Below are 22,201 nucleotides of genomic sequence, written 5' to 3'. Positions count from 1 at the left end.
TAGGCAAAAAAGCCACCCACTGCCCCCCCCCCAGCGCGGCAGGCAAAAAAGCCAGAGCGCCAGGGGGAGGGCGGCGAGCCCGGCTGGGGCCCCGCCGCGCCACCCCCCTCCAGGCGCCGCCCCAAGCACATGCTTGGTGGGCTGGTGCCTGGAGCTGGCCCTGGGGCTAATACTCCTTTGTTATTGTAGGGTTGCTGGGGAGCGCTGGGCTGTGGACAGGCTGGGTTGTTATTGTAGGGTTGCTGGGGAGCGCTGGGGCTGTGGACAGGCTGGGTGGTTATTGTAGAGTTGCTGGGGAGCGCTGGGCTGTGGACAGGCTGGGTGGTTATTGTAGGGTTGCTGGGAAGCGCTGGACTGCGGACAGGCTGGGTTGTTATTGTAGGGTTGCTGGGGAGCGCTGGACAGCGGACAGGCTGGGTTGTTATTGTAGGGTTGCTGGGGAGCGCTGGACTGCGGACAGGCTGGGTTGTTATTGTAGGGTTGCTGGGGAGCGCTGGGCTGTGGACAGGCTGGGTGGTTATTGTAGGGTCGCTGGGGAGCGCTGGGGCTGTGGACAGGCTGGGTTGTTATTGTAGGGTCGCTGGGGAGCGCTGGGGCTTCGGACAGGCTGGGTTGTTATTGTAGGGTCGCTGGGGCTGCGGACAGGCTGGGTTGTTATTGTAGGGTCGCTGGGGAGCGCTGGGGCTGCGGACAAGCTGGGTTGTTATTGTAGGGTCGCTGGGGAGCGCTGGGCTGTGGACGGGCTGGGTTGTTATTGTAGGGTTGCTGGGGAGCACTTGGGCTGTGGACAGCAGCGTGAGGGGTTCAGCCACCTCTTCCGCCATTACACCCAGCGCCTGGTGGGCCTCGGCTCCTTGGGGCATCAGGGCCTGATCCCACCCGATACACCCAGCCCATGTCCAGCACGGGGCTCCCCAGGGGTCGGGGTCTCTGCACAGAGCCCCAGTGAACAATGAGCTGGGTGGGTTCTCAGCACCGCCAGTGTTATTATACAGACAAAACTACACAGGATCTTTTCAGGGGGCAAGACAAAGATGCCACATTTATTATGATAATTTGATTTATGACCAAAAACTAATATCTTAATCCTTATACACACACACATTATACCTAATACCTATATATATATATATATATATATATATATATATACACACACACACACACACACCATTAGATGTGCTGCAGCTGCTGCTTAGTTACCAGTCCTGAACATAGCTTGAGTTCATGGCTTGAGTTTGCAGCTTGGGTTCGTAGCTCGTGGCGGTAACTGGCCAGGAAAGCCGGGCACAAGGACGAGCTGGGTCTCTGTTGGGCGCACCGATGCCCTTCCATGTTGGCAGCAGAACGTTACCCTCCAAAGTCTCCCATCTCACCCATCCTTTTTGTAGGCTTTAGTTTGAATTCAGAGTCTATAGGTCTTGCTGTGTCAGGCTGCCTCTGGGTGTGGTGATTGATCACCCGTCCATTGCAGACATGACTTTCAGCCTGGGACCTGGCTTTGATCTTCCTTTTATTGCACCTTTGTTCTTTTCTTTTAGGGTGGACTTTTCTTACTTGGTCAGGGCTCTTGTCTGCATCTTCAGCTGTTGGTGTTTGAACTCTGTTTCATCAGGCCAGGCTGGGGCTGGAGGTTGATTCCATCATCCATACATCCCTCATTCACACATCTGAACTAAACTAATAAGATTACAGCAGGGTTTGCAAAAATGAAGGTTGCAGCAAGCCCTTACAAAATAGAGTAAGCGTTGTAAAATGGGGTTTGAATTACAATATGGCAAACAGTGAACAGAAGTTACAATATAGACAAGTGTAATAAATGGTGAACAGACGTTACAATACTGAAACAGTGCAAGTCTCCTGATTTAAGCAGGAATTGGATTGACAGTGAAACTTACAAAGGCAGCTGGCTGAACAGCTATGGCTCTTAACAAGCATCTTAATTGTCAATTAGCCAGTTATTGGGGTAACCGGTTTTATGAATGAATATTGTTTCATTCATAAAACTTTACTTATGAAGTTACATTAATAAAGTGAGCAATTAAAAACAATTTCATTTATCAGTTCTACAGTGTCACTAGCAGAGCCCCAGCCCAGCCGCTCCCGGCCCCCAGGATCTGACCCGCCCCCATCGCTGCTCAGGAGGGAGAGATCTGGAAAGGCGTCGGGACCCCAAGCCTGAGACCTTCTCTGTCCAGCTCTGAGCACCAGGCCGGAGGGCTCGTTTCCATACTTCTCCCTCCTAGGGGACAGAGCAAGGGCCTGGGGTCAGGCTGCCAGACTCGGCCAGCGCCTGCAATGGCCCCATGGCCGTCCGGGGGCAGCGCTACCCCCCAGTGCAGATCCCAGCAGAGCAAAGGGCCTGGGGCGCTCCAGCCCCTTCCCTAGGGCCTGGGGCCCAAACCCCTTTGTGCTGGGGGTGGGGGAAGACGTGTGTCAGGGGGATTGGTTGGGTGGGTCCCAGGGGAAGGTTCGGGGCTGGCAGAAGTTCTGAGTCCCAACCCAACAAACGGCCCTGTCACAATTCCCCAAGTTTGGTGCCTTGGCCCAGAGTCCGGAAGGACCCGTTTGGAGTGTCAGGCCCCCTGCCACCGGGTCCCACTCTGCCTTCAGGGGGAGCCACATGGCTTCCGTGCCCTTGGGCCAAACCTGGGAGCCGTTAGCACCCCTGCCCCACACTGTGAGAGTCCGGCAGCGAGTCCCCCCGGGCTGGGCACCTCCCAGAGACATGTACCCCAAAGGGGGTGATGCCCCCCCAGCATGGGCAGGGACTCAGGCAGCCAGTCAAAGCGGGTGGGTTTATTAGGTGATTGGCACACAACCTAGGAAGCCCTGAGGCCAGCCCAGAGAAATGGGGTACAGCAGAGTTCCTTTGGGGGTCTCCCAGCCCCAGCCAAGCCGTGTGGACCCCTTGGCTCCCGCTTTGGGCCTCTTTGTCCCCTGTCCCCCTCTTTGTCTCTAGTTCCCGGGTGAGCTCACCCCCCACCCGGCCCCTCTTCAGTCCGTGTTCGTGGCCAGGGGAATGGGGCGCAGGTCCTTGGCTGAGAGGCAGGAAGTTGACACGCTCTGGGTCATTTGTTGGTTGCTAGGTGGCAAATGTTGCCGTGTTTGGCTTCGCTACATGGACCTGGGCCCCAAAGCCGAGACCGCTGGGCACCAGCCACCCCTGCCTCGCTGGGCCTCTGCCAAGAGTAAACAGCCATTTCCCCCCACCTAGCGAACAATTCAGCATATAGGGGAAACTGAGGCATGCAAAGTATTCAAATATTACAGACAATTGCCACTCCGTCCCACCCTCCCGCTCCCATCCCATCCTGACGGGTGCAGTGTGAACATCCAGCGCGTTGGAGGGAGCGGGGCAGGTGGTGCCATTGGGGGAGGCTGGGTCTGGGCGGCGGACACGGACCACGCTCCACAAAGGGGCACAGACCAGACCCCGTAGAGAGGAATTCTGGTCACTAACATCAGAGCGGAGCTGGCACCGCAGGAGGGTAAAGGCCCGTGTCCCATTGCCCACCTCCCTCAGCCAGCCCAGCCCCTCCCCTGCCCTGCATTGCAGCCAGTGCACCCTAATAGGAAAGGCCGGGGGGCCCATTCCTCACCCCGCTGAGCTGCCGGTCCCCCCACCCTGGGGCTGCATCAGAGCTGGAGCCTGTTGCGGAGTGGTTTTGCACCCCCCACTTCCTGCGATTCACCGGGACTCTCAGCCAGCCAGTAACACAGAAGGTTTATTAGACGACAGGAACACGGCGTAGGGCAGAGCTTGTAGGTACAGAGACCAGGACCCCTCAGTCAGGTCCATCTTGGGGGGTGGGGAGCCCGGACCCCGGTGCTGGGCCTCCCTCTGTTTCCCCAGCCAGCCCCAAACTGAAACTCTCCAGCCCCTCCTCTGGGCTTTGTCTCTTTCCCGGGCCAGGAGGTCACCTGATCTCTTTGTTCTCCAACACCTTCAGCTGGCACCTTGCCGGGGAGGGGCCCAGGCCATCAGTTGCCAGGAGACAGGGTGTCGGCCATTCTCTGTGCAGACACCATCATACCTGCCCTCTAGGGCTCCGCAACAATCACACCCCCTGATCCCATCATCTAGAGACTTAAGAAATTCAAAGGGGAAACTGAGGCACCCACGCAGTATTCAGAGAAAATATTAAGGACATCCCCACTTCGTCACAGAGCCCCCTAGAGAGTAACGGCCCCACGTCCCGGTCCCCCATGGATTGTCCCCCTGAGCCCTGCCTGTGGCCTGATCTCCACTTAATGCTTATCCCAGCAGAGCTCTGTAGGTTAGGGGTGACACCCACGCAGCGCAGAGCTCTGGGAGTCAGGCTGTTACCCCACACCCCAGCACAAAGCTGTGTCGCCAAGCCCCCCATGTGCACAGTCGCTCTGCAGAACTGGGCAGGTGTGGGCCGGGCGAGTGCCGTGCGGGGAGGTGCTGTCCCCACACTGCGGATACACCCCTCCTGGCAGCGCTGCGTCCACACTGGGCTGCCGGCGGAGCCGCACCGCTCGGGCCCTGCCCTGCAGACACAGCCCACGGCAGCAGGTGTCTGGATGGGAATTTGTCCATCTCCTGGTGTGGCTCTGGGCTGCTACGCACTCACCGCTGCTCTAACCGGCCAGACCCCACTCCCCTCCTACACTGGGGACAGAACCCAGGAGTCCTGGCTCCCAGCCCCCCTGCTCTGACCCACTGGCCGCCAGCCCCCTCCCAGAGCTGGGATAGAACCCAGGAGTCCTGGCTCCCAGCCCCCCTGCTCTGACCCACTGGACGCCAGCCCCCTCCCAGAGCTGGGATAGAACCCAGGAGTCCTGGCTCCCAGCCCCCCTGCTCTGACCCACTGGACGCCAGCCCCCTCCCAGAGCTGGGATAGAACCCAGGAGTCCTGGCTCCCAGCCCCCCTGCTCTGACCCACTGGACGCCAGCCCCCTCCCAGAGCTGGGATAGAACCCAGGAGTCCTGATTAGCTCCCCCCTCCCACCACTCAAACCCACTTCCCCTCCCCAGCCAGGACTGTTGTTATGGCTTTCTCACCGCAGGACCGAGGATCCTGGTCGTGCCCAGGACCCCCTTGGGCTCGGCGCTGCCCAGACGCAGAACAAACAGACAGAACCTACCCCCGGAGCCCGGGTCCCTCACCCCCAGCTCTGGGGGGGCCCTGCCCCCAGGAGCTCTCAGCCCAGCCTAGCCAGCGACTTGGAGCGGCCTCCCCGGCGCCCCGTAGTGTTATCAGGGCTCCCTGGGGGTAGCTGGGCCTATGTGCAACGGGGAACCCGCTTGCTACCCGGGCACCCAGCTCAGCCTGGCTGCCCTGCCAGGGCCCTCCTGGGTCCCCCACCCGCGCCCATCGCCTTTGTGTATGTAGCTGTGTCTGACCCCTGCACCCAGGCCTGGCTCCTACAGCCCCGGGGGCCCGCTGGGCGGCCCCTCCCTGAAGGGTTTATTGAACAGCACAGGCCAGCGCCAGGTCCCCGCGGATCCGGGATCCCAGCGATCCCACAGCGCCCCCAAGTGTCCCACGTGCCCCCAACGTCCCAGAGGGAGGAGAATCCCACCCCCCACCCCGATCTCCCAAGGCCCCGATCCAGTCCTGCCCTCTGAACCCTCAGCTCTGGAGTCGGGCACAGATCCAGCCCTGAGTTCCATGTCCCCAGGAGAGGGGCCGATCCCCACGCTGGGGCCGGGGCCGGTGCCGCCCCCTCAGGGCCTGGACTCCCCTGGTCCAACATCCTGGTAGCCCCTGGAAGGAGAGAGCAGAGGGGATGGGTTAGGGGGTGCAACGGCCCCACCCCCATCCCCGAGAGGGAGAGGACTCACCTGCGTCTGCTCCGCCACAGCACCACGGCCACGGCGGCTACGGCCAGACCCCCCAGGGTGATGCCCACGACCAGGCCGGGGCCCCAGGGCCTGCTCTGCTCTGTAAAACAGGGGGTGCCGTGCTGGGAACGGGGACAGGAGTGTGGGCAGCCTCCCACACAGTCCCCCCACCCCCGATCATCTCACCTGACCCACTGCCCTCAGCCCCCACTCTCACCCTGTTCCCTCAGCCTCTCCTGCAGTCCCACCCCTTCTCCCCCCAGCTTCCCACCTCCTCAGCTTCCCCCCACTCTAGTCCTGCTCCCCCATCCCAGTCTTGTCCCGTTCCCCTCAGCTCCTCCATCCTGCTCCCCCTGATCCATCTCCACACCCCCACCCACCCCCTCTGCCTCCCTCCGCCCCAATCCCGCTGCCTGGACCCACCCCCGTCCCACTCAGGACGTGCAGGAAAAGCCCCCAGAGACCACGACCCCCCCCCCCGGGGGACGTGCACCTACCCCAGGGGATCAGCAGGCTCCGGCCCCCCAGGCTGCTGTGCTGCACCCGGCAGGCGTAGCTGTGCCCGGCGCCCGGCCCCACGGCCAGGGAGCTGCGCAGCTGGTAGGTCAGGTCCGCGTTGGGCAGGATCCCACTGGAGTTCAGCCGCCCGCCCGGCCCCACCTCCTCCCCGTCCTGCAGCCAGGCCACGCGGATGGGCCGGGGGTAGAAACCGGTGACCCGGCAAACCAGCAGTACCGGCGCGGGGGTCCCGGCTGGGGGAGGCGCTCGGGCAAACACCACGGCGACCGGCCGCTCTGAGACAGGAGGAGAGAGACGGGGCGGGGGAGAGGGGACGATTCAGCCTGAGCCTCAGGGACTCACTAGCCAAGCCCAGCTCCATTCCCCGGGGTCAGGCGTTGGCCCTGCTGTCCTGGCCAGACCCCAATTCTGCCCCCTGCAGTTATCAGTGGTGACGGAACCCCCTTCACTTCCTGTCTTAAACTGCTGTGCAGTGCGGCTGTGAAATGGCTACTGTGCTGCACCCCAGCTATAGCTGCATTTGTACTTCCTGTATAAACAGCCCCCAGGCCTCAATCCAGAGGTGGCTGCATATGAGCACTGGGTGCGGGATCCCTGTATAAACAGCAAACACACCCTACCCCAGAGATGGCTGCATGGCAGCAAGTGGTGTCCAGCCTCACCTTGTCTCTCCAGAGACTCGTTCCCATGCTGGACAAAGCTCTTGAGCTCACTGACACACGTCGTACTCAGGAGAAACTGAATCGTGCTTCTTGTGCCCTTATCCTGGTTGAGAAGGTCCCGGGTGTACAGCGCAGCCACATTGTCCTCCTGCCGAGCGACCCATTTGCCTCCGTCCATGTCGAAGCTGATGAAGTCCTCCCCGTTCACCGCGGCGTCATAGAATCCCCTCGAGGAGCCGTTGGGGTGCAGCTCGCAGCCGAGGGAGACCTGGGTAACAAAGGGGTCTGGAACAGGAAGGGCAGGGGGATGAGGACGGGCGTCCGGAGGTCACAGGAGGGGGCAGAAATAGACAGACGGGGGGAGTAAAGACATAACATCAGGTGCCATCAGGATGTTGGGCCACACGACGGTGGCAGGATTGTGGGGCGGCCCTGGCTGGAGTTAGGGGTAAGTTGCAGTTTCTGTTTAAAGCTGATTTTTCACGTGCATAGTTGGATTGGCTTGAAAATCGCTGCGTTACATCGGGGCCTGAGGCAGAGTTTGTGGTGCAAATTTGGGGCCCCTTGGTTACGGGGTTTCTGAGATAAAGACCCCCCCAAATGACCTGCTTTCAAAGGCTCAGGGTACACGTCAGGAAACACTAGGAGCCTCGGCTCAGGGAGTGGAACGTGGGGCCTTTCCCCTCTAGGAAGTTCAGGCTACAATCTGGCCCCAGACCTGGCTGGCTGACTCTGGGGTGGAGAATGGGACACGGGTGTTTCCCCTCTGGGGGACGCCGGCTCCAATCAGCCAAAGGGCCAGGGACTGGCTGTCTTGCCCCCAATGACACACTCAGTGGCTGTGGTGAGTGTGTCAGTTCTCAGCACCCCGGGTGGGTGGGGGGAGGGATCCCCTCAGACTGCTCCATACTCACAGCCCTTTCCCTGCTGCTGGGCTAATCTGTTCAGAGTCCGGTTGAAGTTGAACAGGTAGTGATGGATCAGCAGCTCCAGGTCCTGCCACTGCTTCGGGGTCAGGCCCTGCTGGGCCCAGGGCTGCAGGAAACGGATCTCGCAGGTGCTGCAGTCCAGGGAGTGGGTCTCCAGGTCGCCCAGCAGGGCCATCCCCTGCATGTCCGTGGAGCTGGCGTTGTGGAAGACGTCGATTTGGAGCAGCTGGAGGGTGACGGACACTGGTGGGAGAGGAGGGGAGGCTGGGGTAGGGGGCAGGGAACAAGTGGAGGACAAAGCGGGTGGGGAGAGAGATTCATGAGTCTCTGTCCTGTTTACAATCCTGCACTACGGGGTCTCCCTGCTGATCCCTAACCTGCCTCCCCCGACCTACTCCCCCAGCCAGGGTCACTAGCTCAGCCGTGGGTACTTCCCCACCGTGGCCCTAGTCCTACACCATCCCCACGCATCCCGGTAGCAAAAACAGCAGGGGGGGGTCCCCACTTACCAGCCAGGGCCCCCCATGCCCAGGGGAGGAGCAGCAGAGGGAGCAGCATCCCGGCAGGGGAAGGGGGATCCGGGCTCTGGTGGGTGTCAGGACAGCGAGACGAGGGGCCCAGGATCCCCATGTGCTTTCAGTTCCTCCACAGCCCACACGCCTCTCAGACCGTCAACTTCTCTTTTTCTCCGTGTCTGCTCAGCTCTGCGCCCGCAGCTGCCAGCCCCGAGCCAATGAGGGCAGAGTGAGTCGGGGAGCGGGGGCAGCGCGGGACGGGGATCCCTGGCAGCAAGGTCAGAAGGACCAGGCCCTGTCCCCAGCAGACTCAGGCTAGGTCCACACTGGGACTTTGTCGGCAAAACTTTTGTTGTTTGGGTGTGTTTTTTTAACACCTCAGAACGACAAAAGTTTTACCCAGGCAAAGTACCGGTGTGAACAGCTCTCCTGCCGACAAAGCCGCTCCCGCTCCTGTGGGCAGGAGACATCTCTCCTGCCCACAAACAGCAGCTACACTGTGCGCCATTTAGCAGCCACAGTATAAGTGTGTGTGACGCCCCCTCCATCTCCTGCAGCCTGTGGTACCGCTGCTCCCCGCAAAGCCCCCCGCGCTGCCCTGTGGCATCGGGTCAGCCCTGACTGCCCGGGGAGAGCCCACAGCTGCCCCCGGCCCCACTCCCTGCAGCCCAGCCCCTAGCGCCGCCCTGGGGCCATGCGGAGCCCTGACTGCCCGGGGAGAGCCCCCTGCTGCCCCTGCCCCACCCCCTGCAGCACAGCCCCTAGCGCCGCCCTGGGGCCATGGGGAGCCCTGACTGCCCGGGGAGAGCCCCCTGCTGCCCCCGCCCCACCCCCTGCAGCCCAGCCCCTAGCGCCGCCCTGGGGCCATGCGGAGCCCTGACTGCCCGGGGAGAGCCCCCTGCTGCCCCCGCCCCACCCCCTGCAGCACAGCCCCTAGCACCGCCCTGGGGCAATGGGGAGCCCTGACTGCCCGGGGAGAGCCCCCGGTGCCCCCGCCCCACCCCCTGCAGCCCAGCCCCTAGCGCCGCCCTGGGGCCATGCGGAGCCCTGACTGCCCGGGGAGAGCCCCCTGCTGCCCCTCCCCCCCGCACTCCCTGCAACACAGCCCCTAGCGCCGCCCTGGGGCCATGGGGAGCCCTGACTGCCCGGGGAGAGCCCCCTGCTGCCCCCGCCCCGCCCCCTGCAGCACAGCCCCTAGCGCCGCCCTGGGGCAATGGGGAGCCCTGACTGCCCGGGCAGAGCCCCCTGCTGCCCCCCGCCCCGCTCCCTGCAGCACAGCCCCTAGCGCCGCCCTGGGGCCATGGGGAGCCCTGACTGCCCGGGGAGAGCCCCCTGCTGCCCCCGCCCCACCCCCTGCAGCACAGCCCCTAGCACCACCCTGGGGCAATGGGGAGCCCTGACTGCCCGGGCAGAGCCCCCTGCTGCCCCCCGCCCCGCTCCCTGCAGCACAGCCCCTAGCGCCACCCTGGGGCCATGGGGAGCCCTGACTGCCCGGGGAGAGCCCCCTGCTGCCCCCTGCCCCGCTCCCTGCAGCCCAGCCCCTAGCACCACCCTGGGGCAATGGGGAGCCCTGACTGCCCGGGCAGAGCCCCCTGCTGCCCCCTGCCCCGCTCCCTGCAGCCCAGCCCCTAGCACCACCCTGGGGCAATGGGGAGCCCTGACTGCCCGGGGAGAGCCAGGGGCCGGATTCACTCTCGGGCAGACCAGACGGGGCCCAGGGCTTGAACTCGTGGCCAATGTTCTGCAGCCTCCTCATTCCCCGCCCAGGGCTACTCCATTGGCCACGCCCCCTCCAGCAAGGCAGCCAATGGCAGGCGTTGCTGTGTCTCAGCGTCACTAGTTGCTGGACAGAGTCAGACGGGCCTCCACGAGGGAACGAGGAAAAGAGGCGGGAAACGGGCGGGGCGGTGGCGCGAGGCGTCAACGGCCACGGAGAGGGCGACAGGGGAGGGGCCAACTGTCACCTGAGGTGGTGGAAGGGGGTTGGGGGAGGGGCCACTGTCACCTGAGGGAGGGGGATGGACCAAATGTCACCCTGCTTGGGCTATGTTGACACACTCCTTTGTTATTGTAGGGTTGCTGGGGAGCGCTGGGGCTGTGGACAGGCTGGGTTGTTATTGTAGGGTTGCTGGGGAGCGCTGGGCTGTGGACGGGCTGGGTTGTTATTGTAGGGTTGCTGGGGAGCGCTGGGCTGTGGACAGGCTGGGTTGTTATTGTAGGGTTGCTGGGGAGCGCTGGGGCTGTGGACAGGCTGGGATGTTATTGTAGGGTTGCTGGGGAGCGCTGGGCTGTGGACAGGCTGGGTTGTTATTGTAGGGTCGCTGGGGCTGTGGACGGGCTGGGTTGTTATTGTAGGGTTGCTGGGGAGCGCTGGGGCTGTGGACGGGCTGGGTTGTTATTGTAGGGTTGCTGGGGAGCGCTGGGCTGTGGACAGGCTGGGTTGTTATTGTAGGGTTGCTGGGGAGCGCTGGGCTGTGGACAGGCTGGGTTGTTATTGTAGGGTTGCTGGGGAGCGCTGGGGCTGTGGACAAGCTGGGATGTTATTGTAGGGTTGCTTGGGAGCGCTGGGCTGTGGACAGGCTGGGTTGTTATTGTAGGGTTGCTGGGGAGCGCTGGGGCTGTGGACGGGCTGGGTTGTTATTGTAGGGTTGCTGGGGAGCGCTGGGGCTGTGAGCAGGCTGGGTTGTTATTGCAGGGTTGCTGGGGAGCGCTGGGCTGTGCACAGGCTGGGTTGTTATTGTAGGGTCGCTGGGGAGCGCTGGGCTGTGGACGGGCTGGGTTGTTAATGTAGGGTCGCTGGGGAGCGCTGGGCTGTGGACAGTCTGGGTTGTTATTGTAGGGTTGCTGGGGAGCACTGGGGCTGTGCACAGGCTGGGTTGTTATTGTAGGGTTGCTGGGGAGCGCTGGGCTGTGGACAGTCTGGGTTGTTATTGTAGGGTTGCTGGGGAGCACTGGGGCTGTGCACAGTCTGGGTTGTTATTGTAGGGTTGCTGGGGAGCACTGGGGCTGTGCACAGGCTGGGTTGTTATTGTAGGGTCGCTGGGGAGCGCTGGGCTGTGGACGGGCTGGGTTGTTAATGTAGGGTCGCTGGGGAGCGCTGGGCTGTGGACAGTCTGGGTTGTTATTGTAGGGTTGCTGGGGAGCACTGGGGCTGTGCACAGGCTGGGTTGTTATTGTAGGGTTGCTGGGGAGCGCTGGGCTGTGGACAGTCTGGGTTGTTATTGTAGGGTTGCTGGGGAGCACTGGGGCTGTGCACAGTCTGGGTTGTTATTGTAGGGTTGCTGGGGAGCGCTGGGCTGTGGACAGGCTGGGTGGTTATTGTAGGGTTGCTGGGGAGCGCTGGGGCTGTGCACAGGCTGGGTTGTTATTGTAGGGTTGCTGGGGAGCACTGGGGCTGTGCACAGGCTGGGTTGTTATTGTAGGGTTGCTGGCCAGCACTGGGGCTGTGGACAGTGTTGTGCTGACACAGGAAATGCTCCGGGGAGGGGAGAGGTGTTCGACGTACCCCTGCCCTGGGGCTTATAGCTTATAGCTCAGCAGGCAGGTGGGGAACAGCCGGGGTCCCCTAGAGCCACAAGGAAAGCTCTGCCCCCCGACCACCCTGCCAGGATGTGGGGCAGCCCGAGGAGAGAGTAGGGAGATGTGTGGGAGGAGAATGACAGTAACGCTGAGCACCCACAGATGGAGGGGACACCGGGGAGAGAGTGGGGGAGACGAGGAGAGGGGGGGACAGGTGGGACCCCGAGTAAGGGGCACAATGGGAAAGGCAGAGAGAGGGTGCCCAGAGCTTGTGGGGTCCAATCCCCCGATATACTCAGTGTCCGCCCAGCACGGAGCCCCAAGCGGCATGTGAGTCCAACCCCCTCTTCCACCGTTACACCCAGCGCCTGCTGGGCCTGGGCTCCCAGCACCTGCGGGGCCTGAGCCCCCCGAGACACCCGGCGCCTGTCCCGAACGGGGCTCCCAGGGGCGTCAGGTGTCCAGCCACCTCCTCCCCCGTTACACCCAGCGCCTGCTGGGACTGGCCTCCCCAGGCTGTGTGGGATCCAGCCCCTCCCCACACCTTGCAGCTACCCAGAATGGGGTCCCCAAGGCCTGTGGGGTCTGATCCCCTGATACACACAGCAGCCACCCAGCACGGGGCTCCCCAGGGGTCGGGGTCTCTGCACAGAGCCCCAGTGAGCAATGAGCCGGGTGGGTTCTCAGCACCGCCAGTGTCACTAGCAGAGCCCCAGCCCAGCCGCTCCCGGCCCCCAGGATCCGCCCCGCCCCCATCGCTGCTCAGGAGGGAGAGACCTGGAAAGGCGTCGGGACCCCCAGCCTGAGACCTTCTCTGCCCAGCTCCGAACAGCAGGTTTGGTGCCTTGGCCCAGCCTTGGTCCTGAGTCCGGGAGGACCCGTTTGGAGTGTCAGCCCCTCTGCCCCCCGGGTCCCACTCTGCCTTCAGGGGGAGCCACATGGCTTCCGTGCCCTTGGGCCAAACCTGGGAGCCGTTAGCACCCCTGCCCCACACTGTGAGAGTCCGGCAGCGAGTCCCCCCGGGCTGGGCACCTCCCAGAGACATGTACCCCAAAGGGGGTGATGCCCCCCCAGCATGGGCAGGGACTCAGGCAGCCAGTCAAAGCGGGTGGGTTTATTAGGTGATTGGCACACAACCTAGGAAGCCCTGAGGCCAGCCCAGAGAAATGGGGTACAGCAGAGTTCCTTTGGGGGTCTCCCAGCCCCAGCCAAGCCGTGTGGACCCCTTGGCTCCCGCTTTGGGCCTCTTTGTCCCCTGTCCCCCTCTTTGTCTCTAGTTCCCGGGTGAGCTCACCCCCCACCCGGCCCCTCTTCAGTCCGTGTTCGTGGCCAGGGGAATGGGGCGCAGGTCCTTGGCTGAGAGGCAGGAAGTTGACACGCTCTGGGTCATTTGTTGGTTGCTAGGTGGCAAATGTTGCCGTGTTTGGCTTCGCTACATGGACCTGGGCCCCAAAGCCGAGACCGCTGGGCACCAGCCACCCCTGCCTCGCTGGGCCTCTGCCAAGAGTAAACAGCCATTTCCCCCCACCTAGCGAACAATTCAGCATATAGGGGAAACTGAGGCATGCAAAGTATTCAAATATTACAGACAATTGCCACTCCGTCCCACCCTCCCGCTCCCATCCCATCCTGACGGGTGCAGTGTGAACATCCAGCGCGTTGGAGGGAGCGGGGCAGGTGGTGCCATTGTGGGAGGCTGGGTCTGGGCGGCGGACACGGACCACGCTCCACAAAGGGGCACAGACCAGACCCCGTAGAGAGGAATTCTGGTCACTAACATCAGAGCGGAGCTGGCACCGCAGGAGGGTAAAGGCCCGTGTCCCATTGCCCACCTCCCTCAGCCAGCCCAGCCCCTCCCCTGCCCTGCATTGCAGCCAGTGCACCCTAATAGGAAAGGCCGGGGGGCCCATTCCTCACCCCGCTGAGCTGCCGGTCCCCCCACCCTGGGGCTGCATCAGAGCTGGAGCCTGTTGCGGAGTGGTTTTGCACCCCCCACTTCCTGCGATTCACCGGGACTCTCAGCCAGCCAGTAACACAGAAGGTTTATTAGACGACAGGAACACGGCGTAGGGCAGAGCTTGTAGGTACAGAGACCAGGACCCCTCAGTCAGGTCCATCTTGGGGGGTGGGGAGCCCGGACCCCGGTGCTGGGCCTCCCTCTGTTTCCCCAGCCAGCCCCAAACTGAAACTCTCCAGCCCCTCCTCTGGGCTTTGTCTCTTTCCCGGGCCAGGAGGTCACCTGATCTCTTTGTTCTCCAACACCTTCAGCTGGCACCTTGCCGGGGAGGGGCCCAGGCCATCAATTGCCAGGAGACAGGGTGTCGGCCATTCTCTGTGCAGACACCATCACACCTGCCCTCTAGGGCTCCGCAACAATCACACCCCCTGATCCCATCATCTAGAGACTTAAGAAATTCAAAGGGGAAACTGAGGCACCCACGCAGTATTCAGAGAAAATATTAAGGACATCCCCACTTCGTCACAGAGCCCCCTAGAGAGTAACGGCCCCACGTCCCGGTCCCCCATGGATGGTCCCTCTGAACCCTGCCTGTGGCCTGATCTCCACTTAATGCTTATCCCAGCAGAGCTCTGTAGGTTAGGGGTGACACCCACGCAGCGCAGAGCTCTGGGAGTCAGGCTGTTACCCCACACCCCAGCACAAAGCTGTGTCGCCAAGCCCCCCATGTGCACAGTCGCTCTGCAGAACAGGGCAGGTGTGGGCCGGGCGAGTGCCGTGCGGGGAGGTGCTGTCCCCACACTGCGGATACACCCCTCCTGGCAGCGCTGCGTCCACACTGGGCTGCCGGTGGAGCCGCACCGCTCGGGCCCTGCCCTGCAGACACAGCCCACGGCAGCAGGTGTCTGGATGGGAATTTGTCCATCTCCTGGTGTGGCTCTGGGCTGCTGCGCACTCACCGCTGCTCTAACCGGCCAGACCCCACTCCCCTCCTACACTGGGGACAGAACCCAGGAGTCCTGGCTCCCAGCCCCCCTGCTCTGACCCACTGGACGCCAGCCCCCTCCCAGAGCTGGGATAGAACCCAGGAGTCCTGATTAGCTCCCCCCTCCCACCACTCAAACCCACTTCCCCTCCCCAGCCAGGACTATTATTATGGCTTTATCACCGCAGGGCCGAGGATCCTGGTCGTGCCCAGGACCCCCTTGGGCTCGGCGCTGCCCAGACACAGAACAAACAGACAGAACCTGCCCCCGGAGCCCGGGTCCCTCACCCCCAGCTCTGGGGGGGCCCTGCCCCCAGGAGCTCTCAGCCCAGCCCAGCCAGCGACTTGGAGCGGCCTCTCCGGCGCCCCGCGGGCCGTAGTGTTGTCAGGGCTCCCTGGGGGTAGCTGGGCCTATGTCCCACGGGCAACCTGCTTGCTAGCCGGGCACCCCAGCTCAGCCTGGACACCCTGCCAGGGCCCTCCTGGCTCCCACACCCCCACCCGCGCCCACCCTCTTTGTGTACGTAGCTGTGTCTGACCCCTGCACCCAGGCCTGGCTCCTACAGCCCCGGGGGCCCGCTGGGCAGCCCCTCCCTGAAGGGTTTATTGAACAGCACAGGCCAGCGCCCAGTCCCCAAGGATCCGGGATCCCAGCGATCCCACAGCGCCCCCAAGTGTCCAACGTCCCCTGAACGACCCAGAGGGAGGAGAATCCCACCCCCCACCCAGGGCCCTGATCTCCCACAGCCCCAATCCAGTCCTGCCCTCGGCACCCTCAGCTCTGGAGCTGGGCACACACCCAGCCCTGAGTTCCATGTCCCCAGGAGAGGGGCTGATCCCCACGCCGGGGCCGGTGCCGCCCCCTCAGGCCCTGGACTCCCCTGGTCTAACGTCCTGGTAGCCCCTGGAAGGAGAGAGCAGAGGGGATGGGTTAGGGGGTGCAATGGCCCCACCCCCACCCCAGAGAGGGAGAGGACTCACCTGCGTCTGCTCTGCCACAGCACCACGGCCACGGCAGCTACGGCCACAACCCCCAGGGTGATGCCCACGGCCAGGCCGGGGCCCCAGGGCCTGCTCTGCTCTGTAAAACAGGGGGTGCCGTGCTGGGAACGGGGACAGGAATATGGGCTCTGTTCCATCAGCCTTCCCCGCAGTCCCCCCCGATCATCTCAACCGACCCACTGCTCTCAGCCCCCCTGACCCTGTTCCCTCAGCCTCCCCTGCAGTCTCCCCTGCTCCCCACACCGCAACGCCCTGCCCTCAGTCCACACCCTGATCCTGTTCCCTCAGCCTCCCCCGCAGTCCCACCCCTTCTCCACCCACCTTCCCACCCCCTCAGCTTCCACCCACTCTAGTCCTGCTCCCCCATCCCAGTCTTGTCCCGTTCCCCTCAGCTCCTCCATCCCCCTGATCCATCTCCACACCCCCACCCACCCCCTCTGTCTCCCTCCGCCCCAATCCCGCTGCCTGGACCCACCCCCGTCCCACTCAGGACGTGCAGGAAAAGCCCCCAGAGACCACGACACCCCCCCCCCCCGGGGACGTGCACCTACCCCAGGGGATCAGCAGGCTCCGGCCCCCCAGGCTGCTGTGCTGCACCCGGCAGGCGTAGCTGTGCCCGGCGCCCGGCCCCACGGCCAGGGAGCTGCGCAGCTGGTAGGTCAGGTCCGCGTTGGGCAGGATCCCGCTGGAGTTCAGCCGCCCTCCCGGCCCCACCTCCTCCCCGTCCTGCAGCCAGGCCACGCGGACGGGCCGGGGGTAGAAACCGGTGACCCGGCAAACCAGCAGTACCGGCGCGGGGGTCCCGGCTGGGGGAGGCGCTCGGGCAAACACCACGGCGACCGGCCGCTCTGAGACAGGAGGGAGAGAGACGGGGCGGGGGAGAGGGGACGGTTCAGCCTGAGCCTCAGGGACTCACTAGCCAAGCCCAGCTCCATTCCCCGGGGTCAGGCGTTGGCCCTGCTGTCCTGGGCAGACCCCAATTCTGCCCCCTGCAGTTACCAGTGGTGACAGAACCCCCTTCACTTCCTGTCTTAAACTGCTGTGCAGTGCGGCTATGAAATAGCTACTGTGCTCCACCCCAGATATAGCTGCATTTGTACTCCAGGCAAGGGTCGCTATACCAACAGCCCCTGTGCCCCACCCCAGAGGTGGCTGCATCTCAGCGAGCCGGGAGTGGTGACCAGCCTCACCTTGCCTCTCCAGAGACTCTCTCCCGTACTGGGCAAAGGTATCGATCCCATAGACACACATTGTTCTCTGGAGGAACGGAAACAGGGTGGAAATGCTCTTATCCCGGTTGACAAGATCCTGGACGTAGCTCCCCAGCTTATCCCTATGCCGAGTGACCCATTTGCCTGTGTCCACGTCGAAGCTGATGAAGTCCTCGCCGTTCACCGCAGCGTCACAGAATCGTCTCAAGGTGCCGTTGGGGTGGAGCTTGCAGCTGAAGGAGACCTGGGTAACAAAGGGGTCTGGAACAGGAACATAAGAACATAACATAAGAACGTCCGTACCGGTTCAGACCAAAGGTCCATCTAGCCCAGTATCCTGTCTACCGACAGTGGCCAATGCCAGGTGCCCCAGAGGGAGTGAACCTAACAGGCAATGATCAAGTGATCTCTCTTCTGCCGTCCATCTCCACCCTTTGACAAACAGAGGCTAGGGACACCATTCCTTACCCGTCCTGGCTAATAGCCATTAATGGACCTAACCACCATGAATTTATCCAGTTCTCTTTTAAACGCTGTTATAGTCCTAGCCTTCACAACCTCCTCAGGTAAGGAGTTCCACAAGTGGACTGTGCGCTGCGTGAAGAAGAACTTCCTTGTATTTGTTTTAAACCTGATGGAAGGGTAGGGGGGATGAGGACGGGCATCTGGAGGTCACCATGGGGGGGCAGAAATAGACAGACGGGGGGCCAGGGTTACGACATAATGTCAAGTGATATGAGGACGTTTGGCACAAGATGGCAGCGGGATTGTGGGGCGGCCCTGGCTGGAGTTCAGGGTACCTTGCAGTTTCTGTTTATAGCTGATTTTTCGAATTGCTCTAAGGTCCACATGTATAGACAGATTGGCTTGAAAATCACTGTGAGACATCGGGGCCTGAGGCATCTGGGGCCCATTGGTCATGGGGTTGGTGAGATATAGACCCCCGCCCAAATGACCTGCCTCTTAAATGTTTTATTTGTTTAGATGCTCTAGAGAAAACCGTAGCCCTGAGCCTCAATACACTTACACCCCTGGGCTCCCCTGAGCTCGGCTCTGCACCGGTAGCAAGGACACGTTTGGCTTCCCAACACAACGTTACACAAGTCCCCGGGCCTTGGTTCTGTCTGTGCAGTGGGACGCTGGGCAGTGGCACCTCTGCACACAGACAGTTCACACCTCTGCGAGCAATTGTTTCCTCAGCAGCACCTCAGGGCATGACACACCGAGTCACACACTCGCTCAGCGGGAGAGCCTGCAACCTCGGAGCCCCGGGAGAACCCATCCAAGCCCTGTCTCCGAGCGGTGCCTGTGGCTGTGAGCTGTGATCACACGGCCGGCTGTCACTCTGTCGTGAAACGCACCTGCCCAGGCAGATTGCCGTGAGACTAGCTCTCCCCCAGCAAGGTGCAGGGGAGACATTGTGGTGCACATTTGGGGGCAGGTGGTTAAGGGGTTTCTGAGAGAAAGTCTCGCCCAGGACCTGCTTTTAGTGCTCCAGCACCAGACACCCAGCGCAGACCCTGGGCTGAGCCGCTGAGCAGAGGTGAGCTGGGTCTGTCCCATGCCCTGGGGCAGCGCTGGTTGTGGGGCGGGGGAGGCACTATCTTAGCTCTGCATTTCCTGCTCTTGTGTTGGGGGTTTCATGGTTTGCAGAGTGTCAGTTTTCAACGTTCGGGAGGACAGGTGGCACCGTGAGCAGCCTACACGCTCCTTCCACAAAGGCCTTTGGTAGGACACGTGGCCATGAGCCTAGGGTCAGGGCTGGGACACGGGGCCTTTCCCCTCTAGGGCACACAGGCTACAATCTGGCCCCAGAGCCGGAGGACTGGCTCAGTGGGGTAGAGAATGGGACACGGGGTGTTTCCCTTCTAGGGAATGTTGGCTTCAATCAGCCTAAGGGCCAGGGACTGACTGTTTTGCCCTCCATCCACCCTGCCAGGATACACTCAATCGCTGTGGGGAGTGTGTCAGTTCTCAGCTCCCTGGCGGGTAGTGGGAGGGATGCCCTCAGACTGCTCCATACTCACAGCCCTCTCCTTCATCCTGAACCACTTTGTTCACCAGACGGAAGAAGTCAGACAGGTAGCGATGGATCAGCAGCTCCAGGTCCTGCCACTGCTTCGGGGTCAGGCCCTGCTGGGCCCAGGGCTGCAGGAAGCGGATCTCGCAGGTGCTGCAGTCCAGGGAGTGGGTCTCCAGGTCGCCCAGCAGGGCCGTCCCCTGCATGTCCGTGGAGCTGGCGTTGTGGAAGACGGTGGTTTTAAGCACCCGGAGGGTGAGAGATACTGGGGGGAGATGAGGGGAGGCTGGGGGGAGGCGTCAGGAAACAAGTGGAGAACAAAGCGGGTGGGGAGAGAGATTAATGAGTCTCCCAGGCTCCAGGATATCCCTGCAGACCCCTAAACCGCCTCCCCCCTCCTCCTTCACCCCCAGGAAGGGTCACTAGCCCAGCGTGGTGCTGCCCCACCCTGGCTTTAGTATTACACCATCCCCTCTCCCCCAGTAGCAAAATGGGCACGGAGGGGGGTCTCCACTTACCGGCCAGGGCCCCCCATGCCCAGGGGAGGAGCAGCAGAGGGAGCAGCATCCTGGCAGAGGAAGGGGGATCCGGGCTGTGGCAGGTGTCAGGGCAGCGGGACGAGGGGCCCGGGGTCGCCCACATGCTGTACGTTCCTACCCAGGGCACACGCCTCTCTGCCCACTTCTCTCTTTGTCTGTCTCTGCTCAGCTCTGCGCCCGCAGCTGCCAGCCCCGAGCCAATCAGGGCAGAGTGAGTCGGGGAGCGGGGGCAGCGCGGGAGGGGGATCCCTGGCAGCAAGATCAGAACCAGGCCCTGTCCCACGGTCAGTGTGTGCGATGCCCCCTCCATCTCCTCCAGCCTGGGGTACCGCTGCTCCCAGCCCAGCCCCTAGCACCGCCCTGGGGCAATGGGGAGCCCTGACTGCCCGGGCAGAGCCCCCTGCTGCCCCCCGCCCCGCCCCGCCCCCTGCAGCACAGCCCCTAACGCCGCCATGGGGCAATGGGGAGCTCTGACTGCCAGGGGAGAGCCCCCTGCTGCCCCCCGCCCCACTCCCTGCAGCACAGCCCCTAGCGCCGCTCTGGGGCAATGGGGAGCCCTGACTGCCCGGGCAGAGCCCCCTGCTGCCCCCCGCCCCGCCCCGCCCCCTGCAGCACAGCCCCTAACGCCGCCATGGGGCAATGGGGAGCTCTGACTGCCAGGGGAGAGCCCCCTGCTGCCCCCTGCCCCACTCCCTGCAGCCCAGCCCCTAGCGCCGCCCTGGGGCAATGGGGAGCCCTGACTGCCCGGGGAGAGCCCCCTGCTGCCCCCCGCCCCGCCCCCTGCAGCCCAGCCCCTAGCGCCGCCCTGGGGCAATGGGGAGCCCTGACTGCTCGGGGAGAGCCCCCTGGTGCCCCCCGCCCCGCCCCCTGCAGCACAGCCCCTAGCGCCGCCCTGGGGCAATGGGGAGCCCTGACTGCCCGGGGAGAGCCCCCGGCTGCCCCCCGCCCCGCCCCCTGCAGCCCAGCCCCTAGCGCCGCCCTGGGGCAATGGGGAGCCCTGACTGCTCGGGGAGAGCCCCCTGGTGCCCCCCGCCCCGCCCCCTGCAGCACAGCCCCTAGCGCCGCCCTGGGGCCACGGGGAGCCCTGACTGCCCGGGGAGAGCCCCCTGCTGCCCCCCGCCCCGCCCCCTGCAGCACAGCCCCTAGCGCCGCCCTGGGGCCATGGGGAGCCCTGACTGCCCGGGGAGAGCGCCCCACCCCCATGTAGGGCCAGATTCACACATAGGCAAACTAGGCAGGTACCCAGGACTCAAATCTGTGGCGGGACGCAAAACTGTTGAGCCGGCGCCCTGCTCCTCACCCCGCCTGGGGGGCCGCCCCCCATCCCTGCACCCTGGCACCGCCCCACACTTGGCCATGCAAAGAGGGGACGTTGGGGGGGGAGAGCGAGCCCCTCACTCATCCCACAGTGGGGCTGGGGCCGGCTGCCCTGGAGTGAACAGAGGCGATGGGGGAGGTGTGTGGGGGGTCACTCCCTGCCTGCCCCTCCCCTCTCTCAGTAGCCCCATCCATCCCTCCCAATAGCCACGCCCTCTTTCCTATTAGCCCCTCACCCTCTCTGCCCCTTCCTCCCGCTCGCTAGCCACGCCCACTCTGTGGCACCGCTTCCCCATACTCCTCCCAGCCCTCTCCCGGGCTCCGCCCTTTCCTCCTCATCCCTTCAGGCAGGACAGCCAATCAGGACGCGCTGCCGTGTGTCTGCGTCAGTAGTTGCCGGGGAGACTCATCCTGAGCGTCAGGAGGGAGCGAGGAAAAAAAGGCGGGAACTGGGGGGGGGCGAGGCTCCAAAGCCCCCAGACAGTGGGAAGTGAGAAGGGCCAATTGTCACCTGAGGGAGGGGGAGGAGCCAACTGTCACCTCAGGGGGCGGGAGGGGGAGGGTAAACTGTCACTTCAGGGAGTATGACGGGGAGGGGTCAACAGTCACCAAAGGGGGAGGACCCAACTGTCATCCCTCAGGCTATAGACAGGCTGGGTTGTTATTGTAGGGTTGCTGGGGAGCGCTGGGCTGCGGACAGGCTGGGTTGTTATTGTAGGGTTGCCGGGGAGCGCTGGGCTGTGGACAGGCTGGGTGGTTATTGTAGGGTTGGTGGGGAGCGCTGGGGCTGTGGACAGGCTGGGTTGTTATTGTAGGGTTGCTGGGGAGCGCTGGGCTGTGGACAGGCTGGGTTGTTATTGTAGGGTTGGTGGGGAGCGCTGGGCTGCGGACAGGCTGGGTTGTTATTGTAGGGTTGGTGGGGAGCGCTGGGGCTGTGGACAGGCTGGGTTGTTATTGTAGGGTTGCTGGGGAGCGCTGGGCTGTGGACAGGCTGGGTTGTTATTGTAGGGTAGCTGGGGAGCGCTCGGGCTGTGGACAGGCTGGGTTGTTATTGTAGGGTCGCTGGGGAGCGCTGGGCTATGGACAGGCTGGGTGGTTATTGTAGGGTTGCCGGGGAGCGCTGGGCTGTGGACAGGCTGGGTGGTTATTGTAGGGTCGCTGGGGAGCGCTGGGGCTGTGGACAGGCTGGGTGGTTATTGTAGGGTTGCTGG

General features: G+C 63.3%; 3 protein-coding genes across 3 annotated transcripts in view; all 3 read right to left on the bottom strand.

Annotated features, from left to right (window-relative positions):
• Window positions 1-22,201, bottom strand: part of LOC135887747 (class I histocompatibility antigen, F10 alpha chain-like) — a 265,826-nt gene that overhangs the window by 22,006 nt on the left and 221,619 nt on the right. The window lies entirely within an intron of this gene.
• On the bottom strand, window positions 5,699-8,537 carry LOC135888286 (antigen-presenting glycoprotein CD1d-like). The gene is made up of 6 exons (XM_065416098.1): window positions 8,435-8,537; window positions 7,911-8,189; window positions 6,997-7,281; window positions 6,313-6,609; window positions 5,816-5,915; window positions 5,699-5,738 (listed from the first exon to the last, which is right to left on the bottom strand). The coding sequence occupies exons 1-6, from the start codon at window positions 8,481-8,483 to the stop codon at window positions 5,699-5,701; spliced, it is 1,050 nt and encodes a 349-aa protein (XP_065272170.1). The 5' UTR covers window positions 8,484-8,537.
• Window positions 15,766-19,776, bottom strand: LOC135887751 (antigen-presenting glycoprotein CD1d-like). Its single transcript, XM_065415494.1, has 6 exons — window positions 19,653-19,776; window positions 19,142-19,420; window positions 17,094-17,375; window positions 16,455-16,751; window positions 15,883-15,982; window positions 15,766-15,805 (listed from the first exon to the last, which is right to left on the bottom strand). The coding sequence occupies exons 1-6, from the start codon at window positions 19,774-19,776 to the stop codon at window positions 15,766-15,768; spliced, it is 1,122 nt and encodes a 373-aa protein (XP_065271566.1).

Source organism: Emys orbicularis, chromosome 13 (assembly GCF_028017835.1).
Source record: "Emys orbicularis isolate rEmyOrb1 chromosome 13, rEmyOrb1.hap1, whole genome shotgun sequence".
Lineage (NCBI taxonomy): Eukaryota > Metazoa > Chordata > Testudines > Emydidae > Emys > Emys orbicularis.
This window is presented reverse-complemented; position numbering and strand designations above follow the sequence as displayed.

Coding starts and splice junctions, on each gene's coding strand:
- LOC135888286 (XM_065416098.1), bottom strand. CDS start 8,483: ATGCTGCTCCCTCTGCTGCTCCTCCCCTGGGCATGGGGGGCCCTGGCT. Junction 5,916..6,312: donor GAGCCTGCTGATCCCCTGGG/GTAGGTGCACGT, acceptor CCTGTTTTACAG/AGCAGAGCAGGCCCTGGGGC. Junction 5,739..5,815: donor CTGTGGCGGAGCAGACGCAG/GTGAGTCCTCTC, acceptor CTCTCCTTCCAG/GGGCTACCAGGATGTTGGAC.
- LOC135887751 (XM_065415494.1), bottom strand. CDS start 19,776: ATGTGGGCGACCCCGGGCCCCTCGTCCCGCTGCCCTGACACCTGCCAC. Junction 16,752..17,093: donor AGAGTCTCTGGAGAGGCAAG/GTGAGGCTGGTC, acceptor CTCCTGTCTCAG/AGCGGCCGGTCGCCGTGGTG. Junction 15,983..16,454: donor GAGCCTGCTGATCCCCTGGG/GTAGGTGCACGT, acceptor CCTGTTTTACAG/AGCAGAGCAGGCCCTGGGGC.